Genomic DNA, 27,684 nt, shown 5'->3' on the forward strand with positions numbered 1-27,684 from the left:
GGCCAGGCAAGAGTGAAAGGAGAGATCCAACTCTGCAAACACAGGCGACACACGGTCTAAAAATGGGCAAAGGATCCAGACAAACCTCTCTCTAAAGAAGCCATACAGACACATCACAGACGTGTGGCAGCCTCGAGAATGAAGGAGATGCAAACCAAACCAGCGTGATACCTCTGCACACCTACTAAAATGGCTCTCAACATGAAGACAAGGACTGGATAGAGAAAACCCTGGCACCCTCCTTGTTAGCAATATAAACCAGTCTCGCCACAGCCCATCTGTTTGGTGGTTCCTCAAAGCTAAACAGTTTCTACAGAATCCATTTGTTATATAAGAGACCAAAAACATCAACATGGATAAAAAGGTAGCATTATTTACAACATCTAGAAAGTAAAGACAACCCACATCTGTAATTGATAACTGAATAAACAAACTAGTACATTCATCCAATAAAACACTAAAAAATAAAGTACTGTGCTAACACATGCTGAAACATGGTGGGCCATGAAAACATGCTAAGTTAAAGACATCGAAATCAAAAAACTCTCCGTTAAATGATTTACACACAGTACTCAAAGAGGGATGACTTCAGAGACGTAGCTATCATCTAAGATGGGGAGTGAGCTGAAAGTGGGGAGCTCCTGCCCTGGGTACTGATGCACTTGGGGATGACAAAACTATTCTAAAACTAATTGTGACCTGTGATGGCCATGACTCTGTGACTATATTCAAAACCATGGAACTGTACACTTTAGATGAGCATCTTTTATGACACAAGAATAAAGCTGCTAAAAATTATGTTTGGGATCTTCAAATCAAGTCATTTTTTTTTTATTGAAAGTTTGCTAAAAACTCAATTTAAAAATTATACTAAGTAATAAGAATTGGATAATTAATTCAATTCGGGCACTATATTAGAATTCTCAGCACCCAAACATCAGTGTGCTCATAAGAACTATTTAACCTTGTATTTTATTTCTACTTAGAAAAACTCATTTTCTGCTCTATTCATAGTTTCAGTCATAAAATTATAGAACAATCATTACTCTCAAGTGCTAACTTCTATATAGCATTATAGGAAAACCAAAAATGAAAAGAAACAAGGCCTTTAAGTTGTTTATTATCTAGTATAAATATGGGCAGAAGAAAAATAAAAAAATTGTCTACTAGCACTAAGAAAAAACTTTTTTATCATTGAGGAATCTAGGTTCTTAGAAAATGGCAAGTGAACCTGGCCTCACAGACAGGCAGGACTTCCAAAGGCAGAGACAGAAAAGGGAAGAGTTTCAAGTAGAATTAAGGAAGAGGTAAATGGAGCCTGAGAGAATGCTCATAGACTGTTAGGTCAGAAGAGACATATGAAGAGAGGCAGATAATGGAAGCAGAGTGGTAGATAAGCCATTTGAATAAAGCAAGCACAATGGCATAAATCTGTAATCCCAGCATTTGGAAGGCTAAGGCAGAGGCAGGAGGATTATTTAGAGTGGACAGCCAGTCTGAGCTGCACAGGAAGACACTCAAACCCCATCCCACCCTACAGTTTGAAAGACATCATTTTGAAACGTGAACACTGTTCAAGAGTCGAGATATGCGAGGCAGTCTGTCAAAATGGTTCATTAGACAGAGGCTTTTGCCACCAAGCCTGACAACCTTGGTTTGATCCCTGGGATGGACAGACAGAAAGGAGAGAAGACAGATACACACATCATGTCTCAAACATGGACACTTGCAATAACTGTGTCTCCTTGTATATCATGTGATTTAAATTTACTACAAAATCACAGCTGGAATTAAATCTGTGGTTTTGATCACATGGATCTTAAATTTTAAAACAAATTAACTATAAACCCTTAAAAAGCGATCAACTTGCCAACAAGTGCTTACTGACAGAAGCCTGTTATAGCTGTCTCCAGAGAGGCTCCACCAGTACCTGACAAATACAGAGGTGGATCCTCGAAGCCTACCACTGGACTGAGCACAGGGTCCCTAATGAAGGAGCTAGAGAAAGGACCCAAGGACCTGAAGGGGTTTGCAGCCCCAGAGGAGGAACAACAATTTGAACTAATCAGTACCCCTAGAGCTCCCAGGGACGAAACCACCAACCAAAGAGTAAACATGGTGAGACTCATGGCTCGAGCTGCATGTGTAGCAGAGGATGGCCTGTTCAGTCATCAAAGGGAGGAGAGGCCCTTGGTCCTGTGAAGGTTCTATGCCCCAGTATAGGGGAATGCCAGAGCTAGGAAGCAGGAGTGGGTGGGTTGGTGGGCAGGGGGATGGGGAATGGGGGAGAGGGGGAGGGGGAGAGGGGATAGGGGGTTTTTGGAGGGGAAACCAGGAAAGGGGATAACATTTGAAATGTAAATAAAGAAAACATCTAATAAAAAAAAAAGCTATCGATTTCCTGTCATAGTCATTAAGGAAAAAATAAAATGCTAGAGAAAAGCTAACTTTGAATAGACCATAGCCATCTTTTAAGACTTTTAAATACCTATTTTAAAAACTGAATACAACTTGAGTTTACAATAACTCATCTTTCTGCTTAATGTGAAAGAAAAATGTGATAACATTGAAGGGGTAAAAGGCCCATTTTTAACAAATTTAATGTCCCTATAGCCATAAAATTGATCAAAGAAGGCTGGTTTCCAAAATGGTTGGGAATATCTTGGTACTGAGAGCTCAGAGACATAGTATCCATCCCAGGTAGGCATGCTATGTTCAGGTTTTACCAGGTCTTACTCATGTACTGTGAACATCTCATTCTACAACAACAAACTCTAACAGACTCTACCTTCATATCAGTTTCCCGAGGAATGTGATCCTTGAAATCTTCAATGGAGCTCACGAGGAAAGGAATGTGGTAGGACAGGACCTAGGCAGACGATACACGACAGGGTCAGTGCTACAAGGCAGACAGCACAGCGGGAAATACTACCCGCCGGTAAAAACAGGTTTTCATAAGAACGTAGTAATTTTCATTGGGTCTTTCTAAAAGGCCAAAATATATGGAAATGATATGCATTCAGTATTAAAGGGGTTGAGTATAGTCTAAAGGGATGCTTTAATGTGTAACAGAGCTGAAATAGTGCATTAACCAAATTCAATACCAAACCAAAACACGAACCTTATTTACCATTAATACACAAGCTGCAAATTTACTCTTATTATTGCTAACTGTGAATTTTAGTTTTTGGAAAATGAAGAGATGATGCGGAAATGGTTTCTTACATCTCTCAATGCTTCTTGTGCCAATGACCGGAAGGATAAAATAACACCAATTATCGTCATCCTTTTCAAGACACTGTCAACAGCTAAATTGCAAGGAAGGGGAGAAGAGAAGAAAAAAGTCAGAAAGTGACATTTTATTTTAGCTTTGGAGAGAACACTCAAAATCAAAATTTCTGGAATAGCATGACTAATGGCAATCTGAGTCAACAAATGCTTAACAATACTGATACCCAATATTTATCAGTTCTCTCTCTCTCTCTCTCTCTCTCTCTCTCTCTCTCTCTCTCTCTCTCACACACACACACACACACACACACACACACACACACACACACACACAAAAGCTGCTATGTACGTGCTGGCAGTAGAACCTAGGTTCTATGGAAGAGCAGTGCTCTTAACCACAAAAGCATTTCTCTAGTTCAGTTCATTTTCTTTTTATAAAGATTGGTTTATTTATCTTGTGTATGTGAATACACTGTAGCTGTCTTCAGACACACCAGAAGAGGGCATTAGATCCTATTAGAGGTGGTTATGAGCCACCATGTGGTTGCTGGGATTTGAACTCAGAACCTCTGGAAGAGCAGTCAGTGCTCTTAATCACTGAGCCATCTCTCTATCCCCAGTCTCTCCTGTTCTTAATTAAAAAAAAAATTAATGTGCATTTCTGTAAGGTTCTGTGTGATGCTAGCGTGTGGATGCCAAGGAGGCCAGAAGAAGGTGTAGATGCCCTGGAATTGGGAACTGTGGGGGGTGATGAAGGTGCTGGAATCCAGACTCCAGTCCTCTGCAAAAACAGTGAATACTCCTAACTGCCAAGCTCTCTCTCTAGCCCCCTTAAGAAAATTCTTAAGTTGTGGCCAAAAAAGGAAAAAAGATGTTTATTAAGATCATAAGCAGGCCTATGGCTTGATCTCAGGAGCTGCCCAGGCCGTCCTGGTCAGTGCTGGCTGGGAGATTATAAGTAGCTGGGCAGAGCTAAGTTCCTGGAGCCCGCGGTGCCGGCTTGAGCACTTGGATGCTGCTCAGAGAAAACTATTTTGAAAATAATTGCTATGCCCTTAGTCCCTTAACTGTGCTAACAAAATAAGAGAGGGATTCAAAGGTATCATGTATTAAATACCCCAATACAAGGCGATGAACTACATGACATTGTATACTACAATATAATATAGAGAAACAGCCTGGGCTTTGATCCAAGTCATGTAAGCAGGGAAGAAGGTTACAAGGCTGGGAAGATGGCTCAGTGGGTAAAGTGCTTGCTGTACAGGTGTGGTTTGGATCTTGAGCACCCCCAAGTAAAAGCTGGGCGGGGAGCAAGCTCGTGTAATTCTAATGCCATGGGGTGGAAACAAGAAGATGCATACAGTGTACCGGACAGCCATCCTGCGTGACTGATGAGCTTTAGGTTCTGGGACCCAGTGACTCAAAACATAAGTGGAGTAACAGCTAAGGAAGACACGCCACAGGGCATGTGTGTCTACTATACACATATATGCTAAGATACCACACACACACACACACACACACACACACACACACACACTCACACACCCCTAAAATATAACTGCTATTTAAATGAGAAAAATTCAATCAAATTTCTAGAAAGAGCTCTATAGAAAACTTAAGCACAGATGTCAAATGAAGAGCAGGAATTGGGGTGTTTTGTTTGGACTTTCTAAGAATTTAAACTCTCAAGTATAAATGTTTTAGTAAGCAACATAAATAAAAATATGCACTAAATGTGACAAATATAAAACATGCTTAAAAAAAAAAACCTACAAATGCATGGTAAGTTTCACATAAACAAAAATCAATTTATTGGTCTTTATCTGTCTACAGCATGTTGGTGCCTGATGAACAGCTGATTGGCAGATTAATAAGCAGTGGTGTAACAAGAGACTAGGGAAATGTTTCTACCAGAGGAAAAAAGTGAATAGAAAAATAAAAAATGAACAAAAAGATTTCTCTGAGAACGTGTCATCCCAGTTGGCATAAAGGAAGACCAGGAGGAAAAGACATTCCAAGCCAAGCTAAACCAGAGCCAGTCAAGTGGCCTGCTACCAAGCCTACCAGCCTGAGCCCAACCTCCAGGGCCCACGTGGATGACAGAGAAGCGACTTCTGTCCTCTGCACACGACCTTAAACATACGGGGAGAGAGACACGCACGCACAAGCATACATGCATGCACACAGACATACACACTCTAAATGTAATTAAAAACACAACTTTAAAAAAAGAAAAGGAGCCAGGCAGTGTTGGCGCACACCTTTAATCTCAGCACTTAGGAGGCAGGGGCAGGTGGATCTGAGTTCGAGGTCAGCCTGGTCTACAGAGTGAGTTCCAGGACAGCCAGGGCTACACAGAAAAACCCTGTCTTGAAAAACAAAAACAAAAATGAAAATGAAAACAAAAAGGAAAAAGCCTTACTAGCCAAAATTTCTAAAAGGATAAACAGAAGAGTGATCAGGTTTCCGTGAGCGACAGGAGACCAGCAATGGAAAGGCGCACTGTGTCACAGGCTAGGTACAGTCAGGACACAGAGCTCCAAAGCAGTGAGACCACCGTCCTAACTCATGCTCTGCTGCAGTATGCAGGCTCAGACATGGTGCCAGGAGGACGAAAGTGAATGAACAAAGCATCATGGCAGAAAGCTAGAAGATAGTGGTCTGGAGTCAGGTGACGGTCTGGCTCCAAGAGAGATCGTCTGAGGACAGGAAGTAAGGACTGGGGTACACTATGAGATTTGAGTGATACAGAAGCCTTCAAGTGAAAACCAATTCCATACTGACCCCAAATTCAGAGCCACTTTTAATAAGACATAATGCCTTGTCTCCTGAAAGCATGACTTGCTGATTCTAAATCCAACATCTGGCTTTCTGGCTATGGGGTGAAGAGAGCATGAGAGGAGGTGGTCAGAGCGCTTCACCTCACAGAATAGCCTTCTGCCCTGAAGAGGCCTCTCTCAATCAAGCACATCTTTTCTTTTCCTAATGAAACAAAATAGGCTTAATATATTTTATTTTAAGGCTAATTTTATAAATATGGGTCACAATGATTCAACACTTTAAATTTTAGTTTTAACAAATCCCAAAGTCTTATTATATACAAAGTGTAATCATACATAACCTTGTTAAGGGACAGTGAATTAAAGACTGGGCTATTAAACCTTTCAGTGTAGTAATTCCTTCAAATGACAAGGTCCAAGCAAAACCCTGCGTATTATAGGAAAGTCCAGTACAGCCAAGGCTAGTAGTAGGTCATGGTCAGCTGACTCCAGAAAATGGAAGAAACAAAACAACGAAGAAGAAAGAAAACACCGAAATAGCAAAATAATAAAAATTAAAGATGAAAATGCTTTTCTCCTGTAACTGTAAAGTTGATCTTTCTTTTTAAAACAACCACACAATAAACTCAGCTTCCCACTCCCCATCTTGGTCTATAGTTGTATGAAATTATAACATATATATCTGATACCAATACTGCCTCCATGGTAAACAGCTGCATCATACCCCAAACTCCATACTGCTTCCTTCTTAAGTCCTGGCAACTACTGTGGTTTACAAGACCATCTTTGGTGTTTTGTAGCACTAATTTTATGGTAATTTTTATTAAATGAGGTTTTAAAAATAGAAGAAAAACAATAAAGTGATTCTCTAAGCATTTGAAAAGAAAGTATCAGGTGGTAAAGTATATTAAATCCACGCTATGTGTCCAATGACTGAGACTTTCAGATTCACTACGTAGGAGAAGTGGCCATGGCCTTGCACATGTCAAGTGCACACACACTGACTGAGAGAGCCCCTGTCAGACTGCCCCACCCCCAGGGTTTGAGTAGAGTAATTAGCACACTCTGCCTTTCTCCAATACAGATTATTTTGGATTTCTTAAGTTTTTAGTGCTAGAAAGACCTTTACCATTATGAGTCAAGTATAACTGCAGCATCATTTTCAAGAAGACATTTAAATAAAAGTTAAAGATGTACGTGACAGGCTTAGGTTTTCATGCAGTAGAATACTAATTAGTAAAAAAGAAAAAAAATAGAAAAGAAAAAAAGAGGGAACAAATTATTAATCCAGTGGCCACCACAAACCGAAGAATCTGAGAAGCATGCTAAGTGACAGAAGCAATCCCGAGCCTGCTCTGTGGTGGCAGGAACGTGTGTGAGTTTAAGAGTAGGGAGAAGACAACAGAGGGAGGCGTTCCTGAGAGGACAGAGCTGCTGACTGGGGCCACGGTTACAGATCTAAATCCTGTCAACATATACTGTAGCCTTTCCTCGGTGTCTGGCCACGTCGGGAAATGAGTTTTAGAAAGTTACAGACTCGGAAGTTAATTATCTCTTAATGGAATTAATGTAGACTTAATATAGTTAGTAGGCTGAAGAACTCATTACAGGTAATATTTGCTAGTAACTGTCATGTATTAAAAAAAAAAAACTGTAGTCAAGCATATCTGAAGTAAAGTTGGTGTAGTGGTACACATTTCTAATCCTAGCAACTCAAAAAGCAGAGGCAGGCAGACAGTTGTGAGTTTAAGGCCTGACTGGGTCGAGACCCTGCCACCTGGAGAATGAATGAATGAATGAATGAGTGAGTGAATGGAGTAGATGTACACTGGAAAGACCCTGTGACTAGTATTTTTTGCTATATCTCTTCATATGCTAAAGAGCACTTTTCATAGTTTGTCACTTGCATTTATGTTACAAATTTTGGGTAGAAATTACATATTGCATGTTAGATCTTTTGAATGTTTATAAAAAGTACTATGGGTAACCTACATGATAATCTTTTAAAGAGTGCAGCCATCTGGTCTGGTTTGTCAAAGCTGGTCCTCATTTGTGTTAGAACATCAACATTCTCCACCACAAGTTTCTAAAAAAAAAAAAAGACAGGAGCCCAGGTCAGGCACGGATCTTTGTTCTAATGACTCATGTAGTTGCTTGCAAGTTACCATTTGAAAGACAAAAAAAAAAAATTCATTAAGTCCAGAGGATCATGCTATACAATTGTTTTAATAAAAGAATCTCAAAATGACTTATGTAAGACTAATATTTTCCTTTCGGTTTCCAATTCACGAAGAGGTCAGGAAACTTCAGCAGAGTAAGAAGCAAGAGTAAGGACCACCACATACTCAGACACACTACAGTATTTAAACATGACTCTTCTAGTCTGTCAAGTTCCAAGAGGTTTTGTGACCCAAATTAAAATTCTCTCAAAATGTACAGTCGTTTTATAAATACATACAAATGTGTGTGTGTGTTCTTATTCAATATAATTTATCTTAGCACTGACATATTCCTAAAATGATAAAAATGGTAATTTAAAATGTTGCTGCCATTATTATATTTACTTAATCATGAAGCAGTCCAAAGATATTTTCAACCAGCTTAAAGGGTTTAAGATGAAACATACTAGGTTTGCTGGCTAGTTTTATGTCAACTTGACACACGCTAGAGTCATCTTAAATGAGAGAACCTCATTCAGAAAGTGCTTCCAAAAGATCTGGCTCTAGGACATTTTCTTCATTAGTGAGTGATGGGTGAAGCCATACGTGGGCTGATGATTTTCTAAGAAAACAGGCTGAGCAAGCCAGTGAACAGCAGACCTCCATGGACTCTGCATCAGCTCCTGTTCCCAGGTTCCTGCCCTGCTTGAGCTCTTGTCTTGCCTTCCTTCGGTGATAGATTATGATGTGAAAGCATATGCCAAATAAACTCTTTCCTCTGCAACTTGCCTTTGCTTATGGTGTTTCTTCATAGCAATAGCAACCCTAACTAAGAAACCAGGTATGTGGCTTGTGGTAGAGCACTTGCCTATCACATGAGAGGCCCTGCACTCAATCTCTAATACTGCCCAATAAACTAAGAATGCTCATGTTACAATCTGTGGTAATGTGGAAAGCAATATATTCAAATAATAAATGGGAACAAACAGCTTGGGCGAGAATTTGGACATAAGCAAATACAAGCATCATTATGCAACAGATAAAGGCTTAAGGACACTGAGCATCTGAACACCCATCAGTTGTACAAATTAATTCACCACTCTGGCCTCTTTGTTGTCTTACCTGCAACTAAACCAAATGTCATTGAGAGGCCCTGTATTGCTTTAACTTCACTTATGTGCTAGTACTTTCTTGTCAGGCTAATTTAAATTCTAGGTATTTTCACATTCCTGAAATGTTTTACAAGAATGAATGTTTAAAGGGTAAATTAAAGCCATGTAGAGCAGCCTATATTCAAAATGCTAGCTATTTGAGAGGCTGGTGCAGAAGTTTTGAGGCCAGCCTGGGAAATTAACAAGATCCTGTTTCATAATAAAAAATGAGAAAAAGGCTAGAGATGAAGCTAGTGGTAGAGCACCTGCCTACCATGTGAGAGGCCAGAGGTCCAAACCCCAACACTGCAAACCAGGACAGCAGGGTGGGTGGTGAAGACTGTACCTTAAGTTCAGCTACTTGTGATGAAATGTGCCACATAAGGCTCTCACTCAGGAACTTCATCCCATATGGGCCTAGGAGCTCTGATAATGATCTCATTTCTGAAAGGAAATGAATTAACTTCAGTTTCTTGACAGAGCAAATATATTAAGATACACTGATATACTGGACTATCCCAGCTTACAAACTAATTATTAATACCCAAAACAACCAAGCCAAATTAAGTTACCATGTAAAACAATCAGGCTTTCTTCATTTTCTAGATCTAGCATATAATATTCACCTGATATATCAGAATATTCCTCTGCATTGAATGTTAATTCATTTTCTGTGGGTAAATTCACAAATGCTTTCATTGCAGGAAAATAAGCTATATGGCCATTGCTGACTTGTCTTAATAAAGTTTCCAAGTACCTAAAAAGAAAAGGTTTTAAAAAGAAAGGTTTATAAACCTAAATTTATAACTAGGAGAAATGGCTTGTTCAAGTATTTACTATAGTCTACATCCCTACATATAACTTTTAAGTTAACTGATAAAATAAATGGTACATAATGCTGAAGGGAGGGCGGCTCGGGGAAGAACACTGAAGGCCTGCTTTCTAGAATATGCATGCTGGTTCATAACTGTGACTCTGGTTTCAGGGGATCTGATGCCCTCTTCTGGCCTTTGAGGGAACCAGTAACACATACGGTACACATACATACATGCAGACAAAAGATTCATATATAAAAACTTAACCATAAAATGGTTTTCCTAAGGAGTTTATTACAAAACAAAACTTTCCATCCTTCAAAGCTTGTAAATGTGCTCCTTACCAGTTTGTATACAGACTCGTGATGGTTGGTTCTCCATGGCTGTCTAAGTGTTGTGTTTGCTGAAGAAGGACATTATTAAATACTCTGGTGATATCAATCTGCACATAGTTCTCTATGGACTGGAGTACAGTCATATATGCTCTTACGCTTGTTAGAAGCTCTGATGGCTTTGCAATTTCCTGTGTAGCTTGATTATACATAGTCATTCCAACAATTGATCTGGAGGTAATAACAGACATAAGATTTTCTCACTTGTGCAAACAATCTACTCAACCTAACATCTAATATCAAATAAGCAATAAAATTAATTCTTTTTTTTTAATTAGGTATTTTCCTTGTTTATATTTTCAATGCTATCCCAAAGGTCCCCCATACCCACCCCCCCCAATCCCCTACCCACCCACTGCCCCTTTTTGGCCCTGGCGTTCCCCTGTACTGGGGCATATAAAGTTTGCAAGTCCAATGGGCCTCTCTTTGCAGTAATGATAAAATTAATTCTTAAATAAAGCCATGAAATTACTGTCATCTCATAACCTAAAAATGATGAAGAATACAATTAAAAATCATTCAAAGAAGGTAAGTTACTAACAATGATCAGACATAAAATGGACTTTTAAAAACTCCATTAATGTAACAAGGACAATGAGATATTTATCCTAAAGCTTAAATTTATTTGGCACTGCTGCTTGAAGCTTTTTGAATTTTATGTGAGTGAACTGAATCCCAGTATGTACTAAAATAGCTATGCAGTTATCATCACTAACACTTCATAAATAAACTAAGGTTCAAACCATAAGGAAACTATAAAAAGAATCAGTGTTTGGAGGCAGTCTGTTTAGAATGAGCAGTTTTCAAACACCTAGAGAGAATGTAAATATGTAACTAGACATAATAGTTTAATTAACCATTTATAAAGTCATACACCCTGATCTAAAGTTGACAAAATAAATGAGCATCTATAAATGTTTGTTTGACTTAATGCTGGTCTTCAACAAACTACTTGACAGTTAAAATAAGATGGCACTGAACAGGGCTGGCGAGATGGCTCAGAGGGTAAGAGCACTGACTGTTTTTCTGAAGTGAGTTCAAAATCCCAGCAACCACATGTTGGCTCACAACCATCCGTAATGAGATCTGATGCCCTCTTTTGGTCCATCTGAAGTCAGCTACAGTGTACTTATATATAATAATAAATATATCTTAAAAAAAAAAGATGACACTGAACAGCACATTAAAGCACGTTTACTCGCCATGTATATATAAAGCTAACAGGAAACACAGGCTTGAAAATACTTCTCTAAGTGATCTTTCTCCGCATCAGTCCCTCCTATTCCCTTAAAAATTTTTACTTAAATTACATTTATTTACAAGTAAATATTTTTAAATTACACTGATAAATTATGTGTGTGTGTGTGTAAGTTAAAGGACAACATTGTAAAGTCAGTTCTCTCCTCCTACCAAGTGTCTGCCTGCTTCGCAGCAAGCACCTTTACCTACAGAGCCTAGCTGCCAGTCCTTATCGATTTAAGACACTCCCATAAGCATTCGACTTGTATTTCTAAAGATGCGTCTTTAACACAGCAGACAAAGCCCACAGCTAGGACTACATCCAGATAGGCCAACTCAAGATGAAAATTACTACTCTTGTATTTAGGCCCCAAGGAATAAGACTAAAACTGAACAATAAAAACAAAGGAGGGGGCTGGTGAGATGGCTCAGTGGGTAAGAGCACCCGACTGCTCTTCCGAAGGTCAGGAGTTCAAATCCCAGCAACCACATGGTGGCTCACAACCATCCGATCACGAGATCTGACTCCCTCTTCTGGAGTGTCTGAAGACAACTACATAGTGTACTTACATATAATAAATAAATAAATCTTAAAAAAAAAAAAAAAAAAAAAAAAAAAACAAAGGAAACCCAAACAAAGCAAGTTGCTCCCTGACTTAACCCAACCACTAAAAGAGGTTTGGGAAGAAAAGGGCACTGGCGTGCCCATAAATTATAACCAAACTATTTACAAAAGGAAAACACAGGAGCCAAAAACTGAACCTCAGACCCTGGCCAGCAGTCCCCGTCCCCCCCACCCCCAGCTAACAGTGTTAAGGACCAGAAGGCAGAGTGTGCCTTGGGTCTCAATACCGAAGTTTACTGTCAGTGTATCTGACTTAAGAATGGGAACAAAAGATATTGTTCAGCGCTGGCTGCTTCACTGACAATTACTAGTTCAATACTCCATTTACTGTTGTTTTATATAGTCCTACTTTGTTCTCTTGTTGCAGTGTTCTTGTCATACCAGCTAGAGTCTCCAGCTTTATTCTATTTCCTTGCCACAATGTTTCACGTACAACAATGGAAACATTACTCATTCATGATCATAAACACTTTGAAAATCCTTTGGCAAATTTTTCAGATACTGAGATTAAATTATTATTAAATTATTAATTTCCAAGATTAAAATTTAAGTAATAAACACTTTCTTAATAGTTAACTTTCAGAAATCTAAAGTATCATTCATAGAACTGAATTTTTTATTCCTTACTGCAGTATCACACAAATGTCTGTAAACCTTACTCAGAACTGATGGCTTGGCGTGCTCAGGCAAAGCCTAATACGCACTTGATGATGCTCGATGCTTGCATCTTTTCTTACTCACTTGCTGTGCTCTCTTTACTGACCGCATCCTAGTGAGCTCCTGGCCTTACTCACTTAACCTCCATAAGCCTGAAGACAAACTACGCTAATAAGCCCTGTTTGTGTAGGACAACTAATCTTAGGAGGAAGTTGCTGACATGGTCAGTGTTGGTAACTAGCAGTAAGTGTGGGGCAGGAACCTGCTGCCCAGTAAGTCTCACTTCACTATTCCACATGGTTCTCGGCCCACTGCGATATGCAGTGCACCAGTTCACCTCAGAAATGCTAGTAACAGTTGGTACTGGATAGGCATCAGGTGGCGAACACAAGCTTGTTAAATGAAGCAGTGGCAACAGTCTGTGTGCTCTCTTACTTAGTGAACCGGATTTCCAGATGAGAAGTCAAATACTCCCTCGGCGTGAAGGTGTGCTCCCACACCGCCATGTTTGGAACATAATTTATGGAGAAGCATAACTCCGAAAGTGCAGTGTGCAACTTATCAAGGCTAAAAAACAGTAATAAATAACAATTACATGATAGTTCATAACAGGTACTTCCAAATCAATTTCATAAAAATAGCAAGACTTACAGAGAACACTGCAGAATTTTATTTTTTTATTCTTAAACTGATAGTTCAAAAGGTTTCTATCTAACTCAAGCAAATATTAAGCAGGATCGTTTGTATCCCTCTACATTCGGCTAATAATAAATGTACTGAGCACCACAAGAAGAGGCGCTTATTCAGCCGTCAGCAGCAATAACTTCCTCCTGGTGGTGTTAATCTGCTATGGAGCAGAGGCACTGTTTATAAAGGGGCAATGGCTTTTTCGTCTTAGGAACAGGTAGAACATTTAACAAACAACATTCACCCAATTACTGTCCACCTCTGCTTTCCTAACCACCAATCAAAATGCTAACTAATGTCTGTGAGTACAAGCTAGCACATTTATTTTTTCAAATAATGGTATCAGACATATTCTTATGGATCACGAAGTTGTTAAAAATGCGCCTCAGAGAATTTGAGAGACTCTTGGCCTTCAGTATTCTGTACATCAAGACAATACCACCTGTTACCTATGTGACGGTTAGTACTGACTGTCAACTTGACAGATGGAGTCACCTAGTTAACTCCCATGGGTGTGTGTGTCTGTGAGGGCTAACAGAGGTAACTGTAAGCAGTGTCACTCAGCAAGCTGGAGCCCAGGGAATACGGTCAGAAGGAAGCTTCCTGGCTGCAGGTACAAAGTCCAGGGCCCCAGCCTCCCTGTCTCCCCTGCCAGGACTGTACCCTCAAACTGTGAGCCAAATAAACGTCTTAGATTACACTGGCTGGGTACTGTGTCACAGCAGTGACACAGTGAGTCTGCATTGTAGAACATAGTACTAACAGATAAACGTACAAGGATTTCTGTTCTGCTTTGTTTGTTTCGTAAGGGTTAGACAATAAAACCTCCTCACTTCCTCTCCCCGTCTCAGTTCTAACAGCGCCGAGGAAAGAGTCCCCACAGAGTCCCCAGGAGAAGAGGAAGGCTTACTTGGTCACTACCAGCCTGTTTTTCCTCATGCTCTCCACACCCGGTTTTTCCCTTTCAGGTTCCCCTTTCTTGCCCGTCTGTTTTTTTGACTTCTTATTCACTGCTTGACTGATGGTTTTGGCACAATGCTTCGGCAATAACTGAAATTGGGTAAAAAGGCTGTTATACTGCTGCACCGACTTCTCGGAATGTATAAACTGCCGCAGGCTACCTTGGCTGGGTTGCTACCAGGAGCAACCAGGAGGGCTGAAATGCAGGGAGCATTTTACCTATCTAGATCACAGGCCCTATACAGCAAGGCAGAGGTGGAAACTTACTCAAGTATTAAGGCTTATTCAAGTTATTATTCAAAAGACAAATAAAACATACCAGGCAATTATGGAGTGAGATATAACAGGCACTATAACTATGTAAATGGCCTACAAAGAAGAAACCAGATCTGTTCAGTATCTAGTGGGCACACTGTAAAATAGAGCATAGAGTAGACAGTGAATAGTTTGGGGCTGGAGAGATGGCTCAGAGGTTAAGAGCACTGACTGCTCTTCCAGAGGTCCTGAGTTCAATTCCCAGCAACCACATGGTGGCTCACAACCATCTGTAATGGGATCTGATGCCCTCTTCTGGTGAGTCTGAAGACAGCTACAGTGTACTCATACACATAAAATAAATTAATTAATCTTAAAAAAAAAAAAAAAAAAACACAGTAGTTTTTGCTGTTAAGGGGGTTCTGAGAGTGAAGCCAGAGTGAAAGTTTTATATTGCAAGCAATCTGGGAAACGGGCAGGTTTTACAGATGGAGACACAGATGTTTTCTTTCTTTTTTTCTTTTCTTTTTTCCAAGATAGGATTTCTCTGTGTAGACTAAACTGTCTTCAAACTCACAGAGATCTGCCTGCCCCTGCCTCCCAAGTGTCGGGATTAAAGGTGTGTGCACCACCACCGCCTGGCAGAGCTATAGATGTTTTTCTAAGGTTAATTTTAACACTGACAGAAGAAATAATTGAAAAACTTAAAATATTACCTGGTCACTAAGAGTACACTGTTCTGTGCAAATATCGGTGATGAGATTTCGAGCTTGTTTGGCCATCTCATCCAGGAACATATTGCACAGGGAAAGGCTACGATCTCCTATATGATGGCGCTGGTGGGCAGAAGACAGAAGTAACACAGGTCACAAGGACATGATCTCAACAAAACACTTTACACAAACATGAAAATTCAGGGAAAGTCCTATTCTGCTATAAGGGCTGGGGAAGTAGATGTGTGTTGCTTTCTCTACAACTCAAATTAAACTATATGTGTTCATATAAAATATATACTTGGTAACAATGTAAGAAAATTATGATTTAAGAACAATCTTCTAAAATCTCTATTTATAAAGCATAAAACTGTATTCAGCCAGGTATGGTAGCACTCATTTGTAATCCCAGCACTGGGGAAACTAAGGCAGAAGAATCACAAGACTCAGATGCTATTACAAAAAGGAAGATAATAAACTATATATTTCATCATTCAATTCACCATGTTCTTTTTTTTTTTTTGGTTTTGGCCTCAAACAAAGAAATTCGCCTGCCTCTGCCTCCCAAGTGCTGGGATTAAAGGCATGTGCCACCACTGCCCGGCTCAAATTCACCATGTTCTAAATCTAGTTTTTCAACATTTAAAAATAAGGTACATGATGTACACGTGCAAATTTATGTTAGAGTTTTCTAATCCTAAATCACTTTAATATTTACATCTAATACATAGTTCTGTAGTAAACACATAAGAACTCAAATACATAAATAAAAAAGTATTAGAAATCAAGTTGGAAAAATAAAGAAGATATTTAAAATTTCTGAAATTATCTTACAGCTTCCTAGGGATGGGAAAAGGCAAAACTGAACATGCATTCTTTGAGTTTGGCAAGAGTGGGGATGGTGTGCCTCATTTCAGGATATTATTAATATTCCTGTATGTATATATATATACATATATATATATGTAATATACAACCTATTTATTTCCACATGAGTTGGTGTTTAATTTTGGTGGTTTGTAGCTGTCTGGTGGTGGATTTTTGTCAAAAATAACTAGAATATTCTGTATATGAAGCCATAAATTCTCCACAATACATGAAAAGAAGAAACAATTTCCTTCTCTGTCTTTCATCCGTGTACCATACAGAAAGTCTCTATGTTGTTGAAATAAAGGTATAGAACAAAGACATATCTGACCCACAAGGCAATCTTTCCTGAATCTGTAAACCTTGAATTTAATTTCAAATGACATGTAAATTGTAATAGGAATCCAAACACTGTAGCTAGACATACTGAAATATTGGTCAATCTTATGTGTATGTGGGGAGGCAACTCAGAGGATTGGGTAGGAGGGAGCATGCACAGTGGACTGAACCCAGAGCCATGCACATTTAACTGTGCAAGCATTCTACAATAAACGGCAATCGCCAACCTTCTTCTGCCTTTTTTTAAATTTGGAGACAGCTCTCAGTATGTTGTCTAGCCTGGCCTTTAACCATGTAATCAATCCTCTTGCCTCCGCCTCTGAAGTAGAAAGGATAACAGGCGAGGGTCACCAGGCTCAACTGTGTCTTGACATGTCACACAAGTCTTCCTTTCAGCTTCCTAAGGCTTCCTCTGACCTCATCTCTCTCAAAGTCCTCTTCTCAAAGAAGACTCACAAGCTAGAGATATGCTACCTCAGGTTTCTTTTCAACATATTCTGCAGTTTTGAGAAAAGAGAGTAAACACTAAGTTACAAAAAAATACAGTACTCAATTTTTAATGTATAGTCTTGCCATACTTATAAAATAATTTTTTCAAGACCAGAGACACATCTTTCCATTTTATTTCCTCACTGGTTGTCAAATGATAACTACATCTATTGGGGATACAATTTGATGCTTCATGTTTTCATAGATTCCTTTTTTTAACTTAAAGATTTATTTATTTTATGTATTTGAGTACACTGTGGTTCTCCTTGGACACACCAGCAGAGGGCATCAGATCCTATTACAGATGGTTGTGAGCCACCATGTGGTTGCTGAGAATTGAACTCAGGACCTCTGGAAAAAGAGTCAGTGCTCTTAACCGCTGAGCCATCTCTCCAGCCCCCTATAGTTTCCTTTTATTCTGGGGATAAGCCCAGGGCCTGTACACCCAGCAAGCACTCTGCCACACTGTGGACATTATGATCTGTGTGCATACTACAGAAAGATCTAATCACTTACCAACTTGATTTCTGTAGTAAAAACATTAAAAATCTATTCATCTTAGCTACTTAAAATATTCATTATTATTACTATTTTCTGAGATGGTCTCTTGAGTAGCTCAGGCTGGCCTTGAACTTGCCATCTTCCTGCCACAGCCTCCTGAGTGCTGGGAACACCACTATGCCCAGCTCTTTATTAGTAACTGTGTCAGCATGCAGTGTAACAGATCATTGAAACTTACTTTTCCAAGCTAGAACTTTATCCCTTTTGATACACAGTACATTTTTTATAGATACTTAAGATCTCCAAACTACTGATTAGTTGTCCTCAGCAACTATAGGTTTATATCTGTTCCACAAACGTCAGAAAACCTGGGCTCTGCCTAACATATCCATGATATTACAGGTCAGTTCTCCATAATTCAATTTGCAAGTCCTTTCAGTCTTACAATGAAAAGTATAGAAATTTAATTAATATATATATGAATAAATCTACAAATCTATATGAATAAATCTATAAATAGTAATACCAAGCATATCAGTTATTTTAAAAGACAAATGACTGTTACATGTTCATATCTATGCACTCACATATATTCCTACTTGCCTCTATCATACATCTTACCGATCATTGTTTTATCATGTATTTATTTAAGAATTTCTCTGATTCTATACAAAGATGGTTTAGGTAAGGAGAAAAACTAAGTAACTATGTCGTCATAAACATTTGGCTAGCTACCCATCTGGTCGAGCTTCACCACATGAGGCCCATGGCGGGTGCAGTTACCTCTTCAGGACACAGTTCATGTGTGCAGCTCATGAAGTGAGTGCAGAGCAGAGGAAAGGCAATGGAGTATCTTGACTGAGAGGGCAGCTCCAAGCACTGCTGAAACATCTTCTCAAAAGCACGGCTGTAAAAACTGTCAGGAAAGACAGAAAACAGTCTAACCGCCACACTCCTAGCTCACACGCAAACAAGTGATACAGCACCCGATGGCCGGTTAATTCTCTTAACCCAAGTGAATAAAGGTTATCCACTGATCACACTTATTCCCTTAAGAACAGTCATTTCCCCCTCAAAATGACCTTTCACATGTCAATAATTCATTCAGAATAATACTCTTTGTATAATATCAAGACACTTTAAATAAAAACTTAAACAGGTAATATGTGATATGTACAGAATATGAATACATGACATTCAAAACTCTTATCTTCAAATTTTATCATGGGTTAAGGAATTATCAATTATAAGGACTACCTATTATTTAAGTATCACTGAGAAAAATATTACCAACTAAATAATCATGTCATCGATTTTTAAAATATGAATAAGTTAAGCAAATATGACAATTTAAACATTATACAAAATGCTTTTATCTCTAAGGAACCAGAAAGAAGTTTATAGTTGTATTCTTTTACAATAAGAACCCTTTTAGAGCTAAAAAAGAATGCAAACAAATAGTGTTCACCCTCTTTCTAGGACAGGCTTTGAGACAGTAACAAAGGGGTCCAAATAATCTTCAAACTCTTACACATTCAACACACAGTCAAAATCTCACCCAAAAAGTGACTGGACTGCTGTATTTCTCTGAGAAGCAGGCCTTCGCTCCTGGTGATTTTGTCTCCAGCACAAGTAATAAACGCTTTCCTGACAGAGCGCTAAGATCTTCTCTATGGATCCCTAGACACCGTTACCACTATCCAGTCAGAGCTATCTCAGCACTTTAGAAGTGCCAAGACATACGGAGTCAGTTTACCCCTCTACAAGGCCAAGAAGCAGGGAACCAAATTACTACCACACAGCTACAGAGTGAAAGCACTCCAGTCTGAACTGTGGTGCGGCTTTGTTTATGGGTCTGTCCTCGATCCGTCATTCGTTCTAACATTAAATATTTAGTATGGTAGACAAAAAGGAAATGACAACATAACCTTTCTTTAAGAAGTAAGTTTTCTGGAGAGGGTAACGGGAGAAAAGTGAATGGTAGTGCGAAGTGTGGAGCGGCTGTGCTTACAACAGTGCAAGGAGCAGCCAGCACATCACTGTGACACAAGTGTCTAACACTGGAGGCATGGTTACCAGCTATCAATTTCCATATTTGCTCTCCTTGACATAAAAATCTCAATTCTGCAAGCTTCTTTTTCTTACAGTTTCTCTGTGCAGCCCCGGCTGTCCTAGAACTCAGTAGACCAGGCTGGCCTGGAACTCAGATGTTCACCTGTCTCTGCCTCCCAAGTACTAGGATTAAAAGTGCACCCAGCTTGTTACAAATTTTATAAAAGTCTATTGTTCCACTTATGGTTAAGAACCTGATACTGAGCTATCTTGAGATAGCTACTAACAAAAAACAATCAAGCAGCTTCATAATAAAACATTTCCAGTTTAGACTTAAGGAAAATTTCAACATACCAAAATATGGAGAGATCGGATGTTTCCACCAACATTTCAACCAAGGAATCTACCATTTTTGTATGGAATATGATTGTGTTCATCATCTTTCCAAGTTCTCTGTGATCTGCAAGGCTAAGTGAAGCTTTGGAGACGCTAGTGTACGCCTGTAGCAGTTCAACAACAAATAACAGCAGTTAGGAACTGCTAATGACTCAACGCTTGTCTTTGTACAGAGGAAAAATGTCCATTACTGAAAAACATTTAAGCTTTACTGCTGTATCAAAGCATCATTTTCTACAATTGTTCACAGTAGGAGCTGGTACACTGCCTTAGCAGGTGGGCTTGTTTCTAGTTGACCAAATGACCTAGTTCAATCGATCCCTTCAACCCACATGGTGGAAGAAAAAACTGACTCCCAAGAGATTTTTCCTGCCCTCCATATGTGTGCCCTGTCCAGAAACATCTACACACATACACATAACTGGATAAAATAACAGACTATACTAATTTGATAACTTCTACAAACACATGCAAGAAGTAAATTAAAATGGGTCATACAAAGAAAGTTAAGACTTAACTAAAACTCTCAAGCAGGCTGTGAAGAAAGAAACTCCATAAGTAGGATTATCAAATCAAAACCAGAACCCTGGACATGAACAATGGACACTTAAGAAGGAGAGAACACAGTGCTTACAGATAAACACTTGATCACAGTGACCAGGATTTGAGTGCAAACAAAGGAAGAGAAGTGGTGAACCACCGAGGGCTTTGTGTAACGGCCAGTTCATATTGAAGAAAGTTGGCTGAACGTGGGAGGAATAGGAAAGGTGGACATAACCAGAAAGCAAAAAGTGGCAGAAGCCTATCAGACAGCCATGCTGGCAACATGTCAGACAGCTTATGATGGCTTGGTCTACAGTGATGATTACTCAAATGATTAACTGTGGGACATGACCAGATGTGATGGGCAACAGAATTCCAGCTGCTATGACAGTTCTGCCCATTAGGAGGCACTTTTTGTGGGTCTCAGTAACTCCAACATTTTAGATATGAAAAAGATGCACAACCCAGACTACTCAATCCCATGGCTACTTATTGGGGTTGCATGGAGAGCAGTCACACTGGAGAAGTAAGGGAAATTTACATAAAACACTGAGAAGCGCGTGTGCTGTTGAGAGACTAGCAAGTTCCTGAAGCCCAAGCTCTCTCAGCTGCAGAGCATGCCCACGGCACACACGGCATCCGTCGTCTGCCAGGCCTCAGCATGCTCTTGCAGGAGTCGCGGACGTGCAAGTCACTGGTCTCTTGGAACTCTCCATGCCCTGTCACCCATGGAATGACAAGAAACTAACTTATGTTTTATAAGCAAGATTAAAAACTAAACCTCTAATCTTACAGTGGCAAGAAGCCTTCAGGTAGATGGCATTACCAGTCCCTATAGGAACAAGTCAGAAAGTGATGAAAAATACATCAGAAAAACAAAACAAATCTAACTGTATTATCTGCTTTTATTTATCTATTGTAAAGAGGAACCCATTGAGGCCATGCCTTTAACAAGCATTTTCATTAACTGATTCTCAGAATCTAAGTAGCATTGTGGAAACAGACTCAGGAGTAGCAGCAACTGCACTGGCTGAAAACAAGCTCCCGATATTACTGACACAATGCAAGCATTAGTGTGCTCCCAAACCGCGCTTAGGAAAGGATCAATCCAAACAGATAAGAAGAAAGCCGAGAGGGCCACATTTGGAAAAGACTGAAGATGCCTAAGTGTCTAAAGTGATAAGGGAATGTGATCCTTTGGAAAAGGACAATGACTAATAATGCAGACATAAAGAAGTCCCAAAGTAAACAGGAAAACGAAAAAAAAAATTAAAAATAAACAAACAAAAATCCTAGACTCAAACCCAAGTGAGGACAAAGCACACAACTTAAAATTCTCCAAAAGCTAATCCTGATGCCTTTGCTCCGCTGCAACACGTGCTTTGGGTAGAACCCTCGGCCGGAGTCAGCTGTGAGTGATGGAGTCCTGCCATCTTATTTCCTTCTTACAAGAAAACTGAACTCAGTTTTGTTCATTACCCAAACAAGCTACCGTTGTATGCAAATCCCACACATCTTTCAAACTTTGTAAACCATCTAGTTCTACAAGTTCTACGTGAGCTTTTCACTTTCAATGGTATCATTAACTAACAGTCAGATCTGTGGCATCTCTTAATTCAATCCTTTTTAAAAAGCAACAAAAAAACCCTCATTTATCTTTTATCTATTAATTATGTACAGGTATTCCCTACCTATCTGTCTATGCATCATTTGTATGCACAGTGCCCAGAGGCAGAGGAGGGCAACAAATCTAGAACCAGTGTTACAGACAGCTGTGAGCCGTCGTGTGGATGCTGGGACTCGAACTCAGGTTCGCTGGGCCTTGTCTCCATAGTTAGATGATAAAACTCTCCAACAGGGTAACTCCCTCTTCTCTTTGCTTAACAATAAAGACCATTTATAGTATACACAAAGATAATTAGGATTTTTAAAAATTTATTTTATGTATATGAGTACACTGTAGCTGTCTGCAGACACACCAGAAGAGGGCATCAGAGCCCATTACAGATGGTTGTGAGCCACTATGTGGTTGCTGGGAATTGAACTCAGGACCTCTGGAAGAGCAGTCAGTGCTTTTAACTGCTGAGACATGTCTTCAGTCCAGGTTTGATTTTCTTTTTAATAATCAAAAAATACATATGAAATGACATTACTGAAGTCTAAAACTATATAGTTCTATAGTTTAGAAATAAGTTTGGGTTAATGGGTCAGGTGCCAGAAAGTACAGATCAATTGCTTAGTATATTTTTAGTAATTTATTTATTTTAATTTATTTATTGGTGGTTTTGATTGCATGTATATTTGTGTGAGGGTGTAGGATCCCTTGGGACAGGAGTTACAACAGTTGTGAGCTGCCATATGGGTGCTGGGAATTAAACCTAGGCCCTCTGGAAGAGCAGCCAGTGCTCTTAACTGCTGAGCCATCTTCAGACCCTAGTTGCGTATTTTTATAAATAAAGTTTCATTGAAATATATCACAACTGTTTACATATTGTCTACAGTTGCTCTGGTATTATAATGGAAGTATGATTTATACCAAGCACTGCATAGCATACAAACTCAAGTTTTTACCAAATGGCTTTTTTTTTTTAGTTCACAGCTATATTACAAATATGCTTTATTAAAAAAATAAAACTTTTATGCTTTCAAATTAAATTTACATATATGAATCAGGATAATCAAGAGAACTAGGGATATAAATATATAGATATTATAAAATCATAACCTATTTTATTAAAAACCTATTGGCTTGCTAGAAATATATTTATATAGGTTTAATAGTTTACAAAACGCTTCATGTTTGTGGTTTAGCACACAAGATATCTTTTCAGTGGGTTAATTCATAAAGTTACAAAACTATAATGTATAAAAAAAAGAACAACACAAATCAAGTTATTCTTACCTGTAACCTAAACCAATCTAATCTCATCCCTCTGAAATCAAACACTTCTCCATCTTCAACTGCAATAACAGAAAAAAAGGGGGACAAAACAAATTAATGATTTTATAATTCATTAATTATATTTTCTACTTTAAGAGCTAAGACAGCTGGTGCAGGACTTTAATCCCAGCAAGTGGGAGGTAGATACAGGCAGAATCTTTGAGTTCGAGGCCAGCCTGGTCTACACAGTAAGTTCTAGGACAGCCAGACTACCTAGTAAGGGCCATATCGAAAATAACGAAACCAAAATAAACACAGTAAAAACAGATGAGACCGTTCAATTTCTGGGCATACAACTGAAAAGAAAAAGTGCTATTTACACACCCCTTGTCATACCAGAGTGGTTCAAAATACCCCAAAAGAAAGGGACTTACATGTTTGATGAAAAATAAGCCCTTTAATAAATGTCACAATAATTACAAAAGAAAATTAGCCTTAAATAGGAAGGAAATTCTACATATTGCTGGACACTGTGGCATTGTATCCAATGAGTCAGAGCCAGGCACAGTGGCTTATGCCTAATTCCTATCTAATTGGGGGGGGGGGGGCTGAGGTAGAAGGATTATGTAAAGAGTTGGAGGACAAAGAAGATACCAACCCCCCCTCAAAAGAAAAAAAAAGCAGCCAGTCAGTCACAAAGATACAACTACCCTCACTAATAAAGGTTTTGGAGCAAATTTACAAAACCACTATGTAGAGTGGTGTTGTCATAGGCTGCAGAAGTGGAGAGTGGAGCCTAAGCACCAAAGCTTCAATTTTCTAATCAAAACAATCTCTGACGACTGGTGCTTCGATACTGAATATACCTAACACATTAAAAATTAGTTAGGATGGCTTATGCTGAGTGAATTTTCTACATAAAAAAAATAAAAGCAACAAAATTTAATGTGAGCGCTAAGCCTGCAACACTTCTCAAATCCTGGAAAGTAGGCAGCTGGGCCAAGAGACAGCAACTTCCTTTGAAGAGCTCCTAGTCTTCATGTGTTTACAGTGACAACGTAGGAGAGCAGTGTAGACTGTTAGAATGCTAGAGTCGCACAATGCCACACAAACCAAGCATTACTACACAATGCTGTAGCAGTCACCTTCCTATATACTAAGCAGTAAGCTTGACAGAACTAAAATATATACTGATCAACCTCATCTTTTCAGGATTTTTGATATATTTTTATAGAGAATAAAAACTAAAATGTATCAAGCTATTGGAAGAGAAGGTTCAAGGCAGGGCCAGCTGGTGCAGGCACAGCACTGATTTTTGAATTGGCATATCTAACTTGAAATAACTGTTCTTAGTTACAAATGATTGAAATGTTAACTGTCAAACCCCTTAGGGAAATCTATAGTTCCCAAATCTGACAAACAAAAGCAGTAGCTGTTTTCTGAATGTTGTGGATTAAACAGGACAGTATATATAAGGTGACGGGTACAGACTTTAAATTAGTGCTATCCCTTGGCTTTGTGCTCAGGGCTTCACTGGAACACACTATGTAGAGCAAGCTGGCCGGCTTCAGCCTCCCCAGTGCTGGCACTGAAGGTTCCCACCACCTGTGGCTTCAGATCAACATGCTATTCCTAACAGCACACTGCTGTCCCATGTGGGCCACAGCCACACACAATGCTTAGGACTCCTGCTCACCTTACACATTTTTATGAACACCATCTGAAATCCAATTTGGAAAACTTTCCTCTGACAGAACTAAATTAAGACAAAGGTAACAGATAAAAATATAACCAAAACTGAAAGACCACTTTTATAAAAGCTAACTGTTGACAGACACCAGGCTGCTTACCTTGCTTCACACTTAGGGAGGTCATGGTGTTCACAAAAGAGGACATGATGATCGATTCATCCTCAGGGCAAACAGACAGGTTCTGAGAACAAAGTAACGTGAAAGTCACCCAGTGAGACAGCTCGCAGCTCTGTCGGCACACGGGCACATAGACTCATGCATCAACACTGCACAATTATTTTTCAGGAAGAAAAAGGAATTAAATGTTGCTCTGTACCAAAATAAATCTCAGCAGCACTATGTAAAAGAAAAAATAAAACTAAAAGATGACAAAGTATGATTCCATATTCATGAAAAGAAGTTCTGGGCAGCTAGAACTGCAGTGACAAGACATCACTGTTAAGGACAGCTATGAGAAACCTACCATGAAGATGCACAGAAAGATGCTGGAAATGTTCTGTGTCAAATGTGCTGTGGTACATGAATATGCACTGCATCAAAACTGGGGAACACAGATTATTTTATGTATATATGTAAAAAATTGCCTCAAAAACAGGACCCCCACCCCCCAAAAAACCCCAACCTACAGCAAAATAAAATACAAAAAAAAAAAAAAAAAAAAAAAACCAAAGAGAAAAAGACCCAAGCCAAGCTTTCAGATGGGACTAAGCATGTTCAATGTAGTAGGGCCACAATAAAACAGTAAAATTCCCAAACTCTTTATCTGGTTAAGAAATGAAACCAGGAGAACTTGGGGTGGCATTTAGCAGCAGAGCTCTCGGTCTGCAGGTGACAGGCCCTTACTTCAATCCATAGCACTTCAAAGGCAAAATCAAAAATTGAGTTTAAAAAATCTGAAGCTAAAGTGGACATTAAAAACAAAAAGGCACATATGGGGCTGGAGCTAGCTCGGTGGTCAACAGCACTGGCTGCTCTTCTGGGATGGGAACCCTAGCACCCACATGGTGATGCTCGACTGTAACTCAGGTGCAGGGCAATCCAATGCCCTCTCTTAGCGGCTGTGGACACTGAAGTCTGTACACAGTACACTGACAAACACGTAACCAAGGCATCCTTACACACACAGTATAGAAAAAATTTTTAAAAGTTAAAAAAAGTAAATAAAGGTAGATGCTTAGCTTATAAACAATGTATATAAAATATAGTTTGAAAACACCAAGACTTACACAGCAACACATATGTACTTATCTTTAAGTAATGCACTAAAAAGCATCCAAAATGTTTAATTTTGTTCTTTAAACATTAATACAACACAAAAGTTACATTTATAACCAGAAACTTCATTAAGAGGTTTGTAAACTTACTTTTATATTCACACCCTAGCAACCAGTTAAAAGCACCGTAACTAGATCCAGAAAGAGGAAGGAAGTAAAACGCTGTCTTTCCTGCTAAGACTGAAGTCTGAACACTGGCTCTGTTCCTTATGAGATACCAATCAATTTCTATTAAGTGCTTTTCTTCAACAATGATTACTTTATCTACCCTCAGAACTATATCAACTTATTAAGATATATTATCATTGGGGACATCAACTTTAACATTATTCTTGCTATTGCTACTAATCTTACTATAGTCCCAGAAGAAATACTATGAACTTTCCCAGTATTAGTACACTCTATTTTATATAAAGCACTCCAATATTTTAGTGGCTTGAACATTCTAGTAATACATCAAAAATCATTTAAAGTTTCTTAGTAAATATCCAAAGAGCTACAACATAGTTTCAAAACTTACATGAAACCAGCAAGTCTGAGTTTGTTTTAAAATTATACGCTATATAAATACATAAGACATAGTAACGATAGGCTAAAGTGCATCTAGTGAACAGCTGTAAATGAAATTTAGGATGTTCTGGTCATTTTTAATAACCACTCTTTAATAATAATAATGGTTTTTAAAAAGGTGTCTAAGCGCCATCTAGTGGATAAAATAAATAATAAGTCCAGGAAAACCAGAGCTTTTTTTAAAGAGAATTTTATCACTCCTTTATCTGTACTGTTCATTAGTTTATAGTACTTTTAGGCACCTGTGAGTTTATAGAGTAAGACAAAATAAAAAACTATTTTTAATTACAGTTTACCTGCAATAAAACTAAAGAAAATTTGTGTTACAGTGAAAAAGACAAAACTAGGACACTT

The 27,684-nt window shown here is 38.9% G+C and overlaps 1 protein-coding gene across 4 annotated transcripts in view; it reads right to left on the bottom strand.

The window, feature by feature from the left end:
• The window catches only part of Nckap1 (NCK-associated protein 1), an 80,671-nt gene that overhangs the window by 9,377 nt on the left and 43,610 nt on the right, over nucleotides 1–27,684 (bottom strand). For all 4 annotated transcript variants that reach the window (NM_001355411.1, NM_016965.3, NM_001355410.1 and 1 more), the window contains 13 exons: nucleotides 25,586–25,667; nucleotides 23,757–23,815; nucleotides 20,270–20,415; nucleotides 18,647–18,779; nucleotides 15,671–15,790; nucleotides 14,650–14,789; nucleotides 13,488–13,619; nucleotides 10,484–10,702; nucleotides 9,951–10,081; nucleotides 9,671–9,768; nucleotides 8,007–8,100; nucleotides 3,226–3,308; nucleotides 2,789–2,869 (listed from right to left, as the gene is read on the bottom strand). In NM_001355411.1, the coding sequence (NP_001342340.1) occupies nucleotides 2,789–2,869; nucleotides 3,226–3,308; nucleotides 8,007–8,100; nucleotides 9,671–9,768; nucleotides 9,951–10,081; nucleotides 10,484–10,702; nucleotides 13,488–13,619; nucleotides 14,650–14,789; nucleotides 15,671–15,790; nucleotides 18,647–18,779; nucleotides 20,270–20,415; nucleotides 23,757–23,815; nucleotides 25,586–25,667 (1,518 nt within the window). The remainder of the gene's footprint in view (nucleotides 1–2,788; nucleotides 2,870–3,225; nucleotides 3,309–8,006; nucleotides 8,101–9,670; nucleotides 9,769–9,950; nucleotides 10,082–10,483; nucleotides 10,703–13,487; nucleotides 13,620–14,649; nucleotides 14,790–15,670; nucleotides 15,791–18,646; nucleotides 18,780–20,269; nucleotides 20,416–23,756; nucleotides 23,816–25,585; nucleotides 25,668–27,684) is intronic.

Source organism: Mus musculus, chromosome 2 (genome assembly GCF_000001635.26).
Source record: "Mus musculus strain C57BL/6J chromosome 2, GRCm38.p6 C57BL/6J".
NCBI lineage: Eukaryota > Metazoa > Chordata > Mammalia > Rodentia > Muridae > Mus > Mus musculus.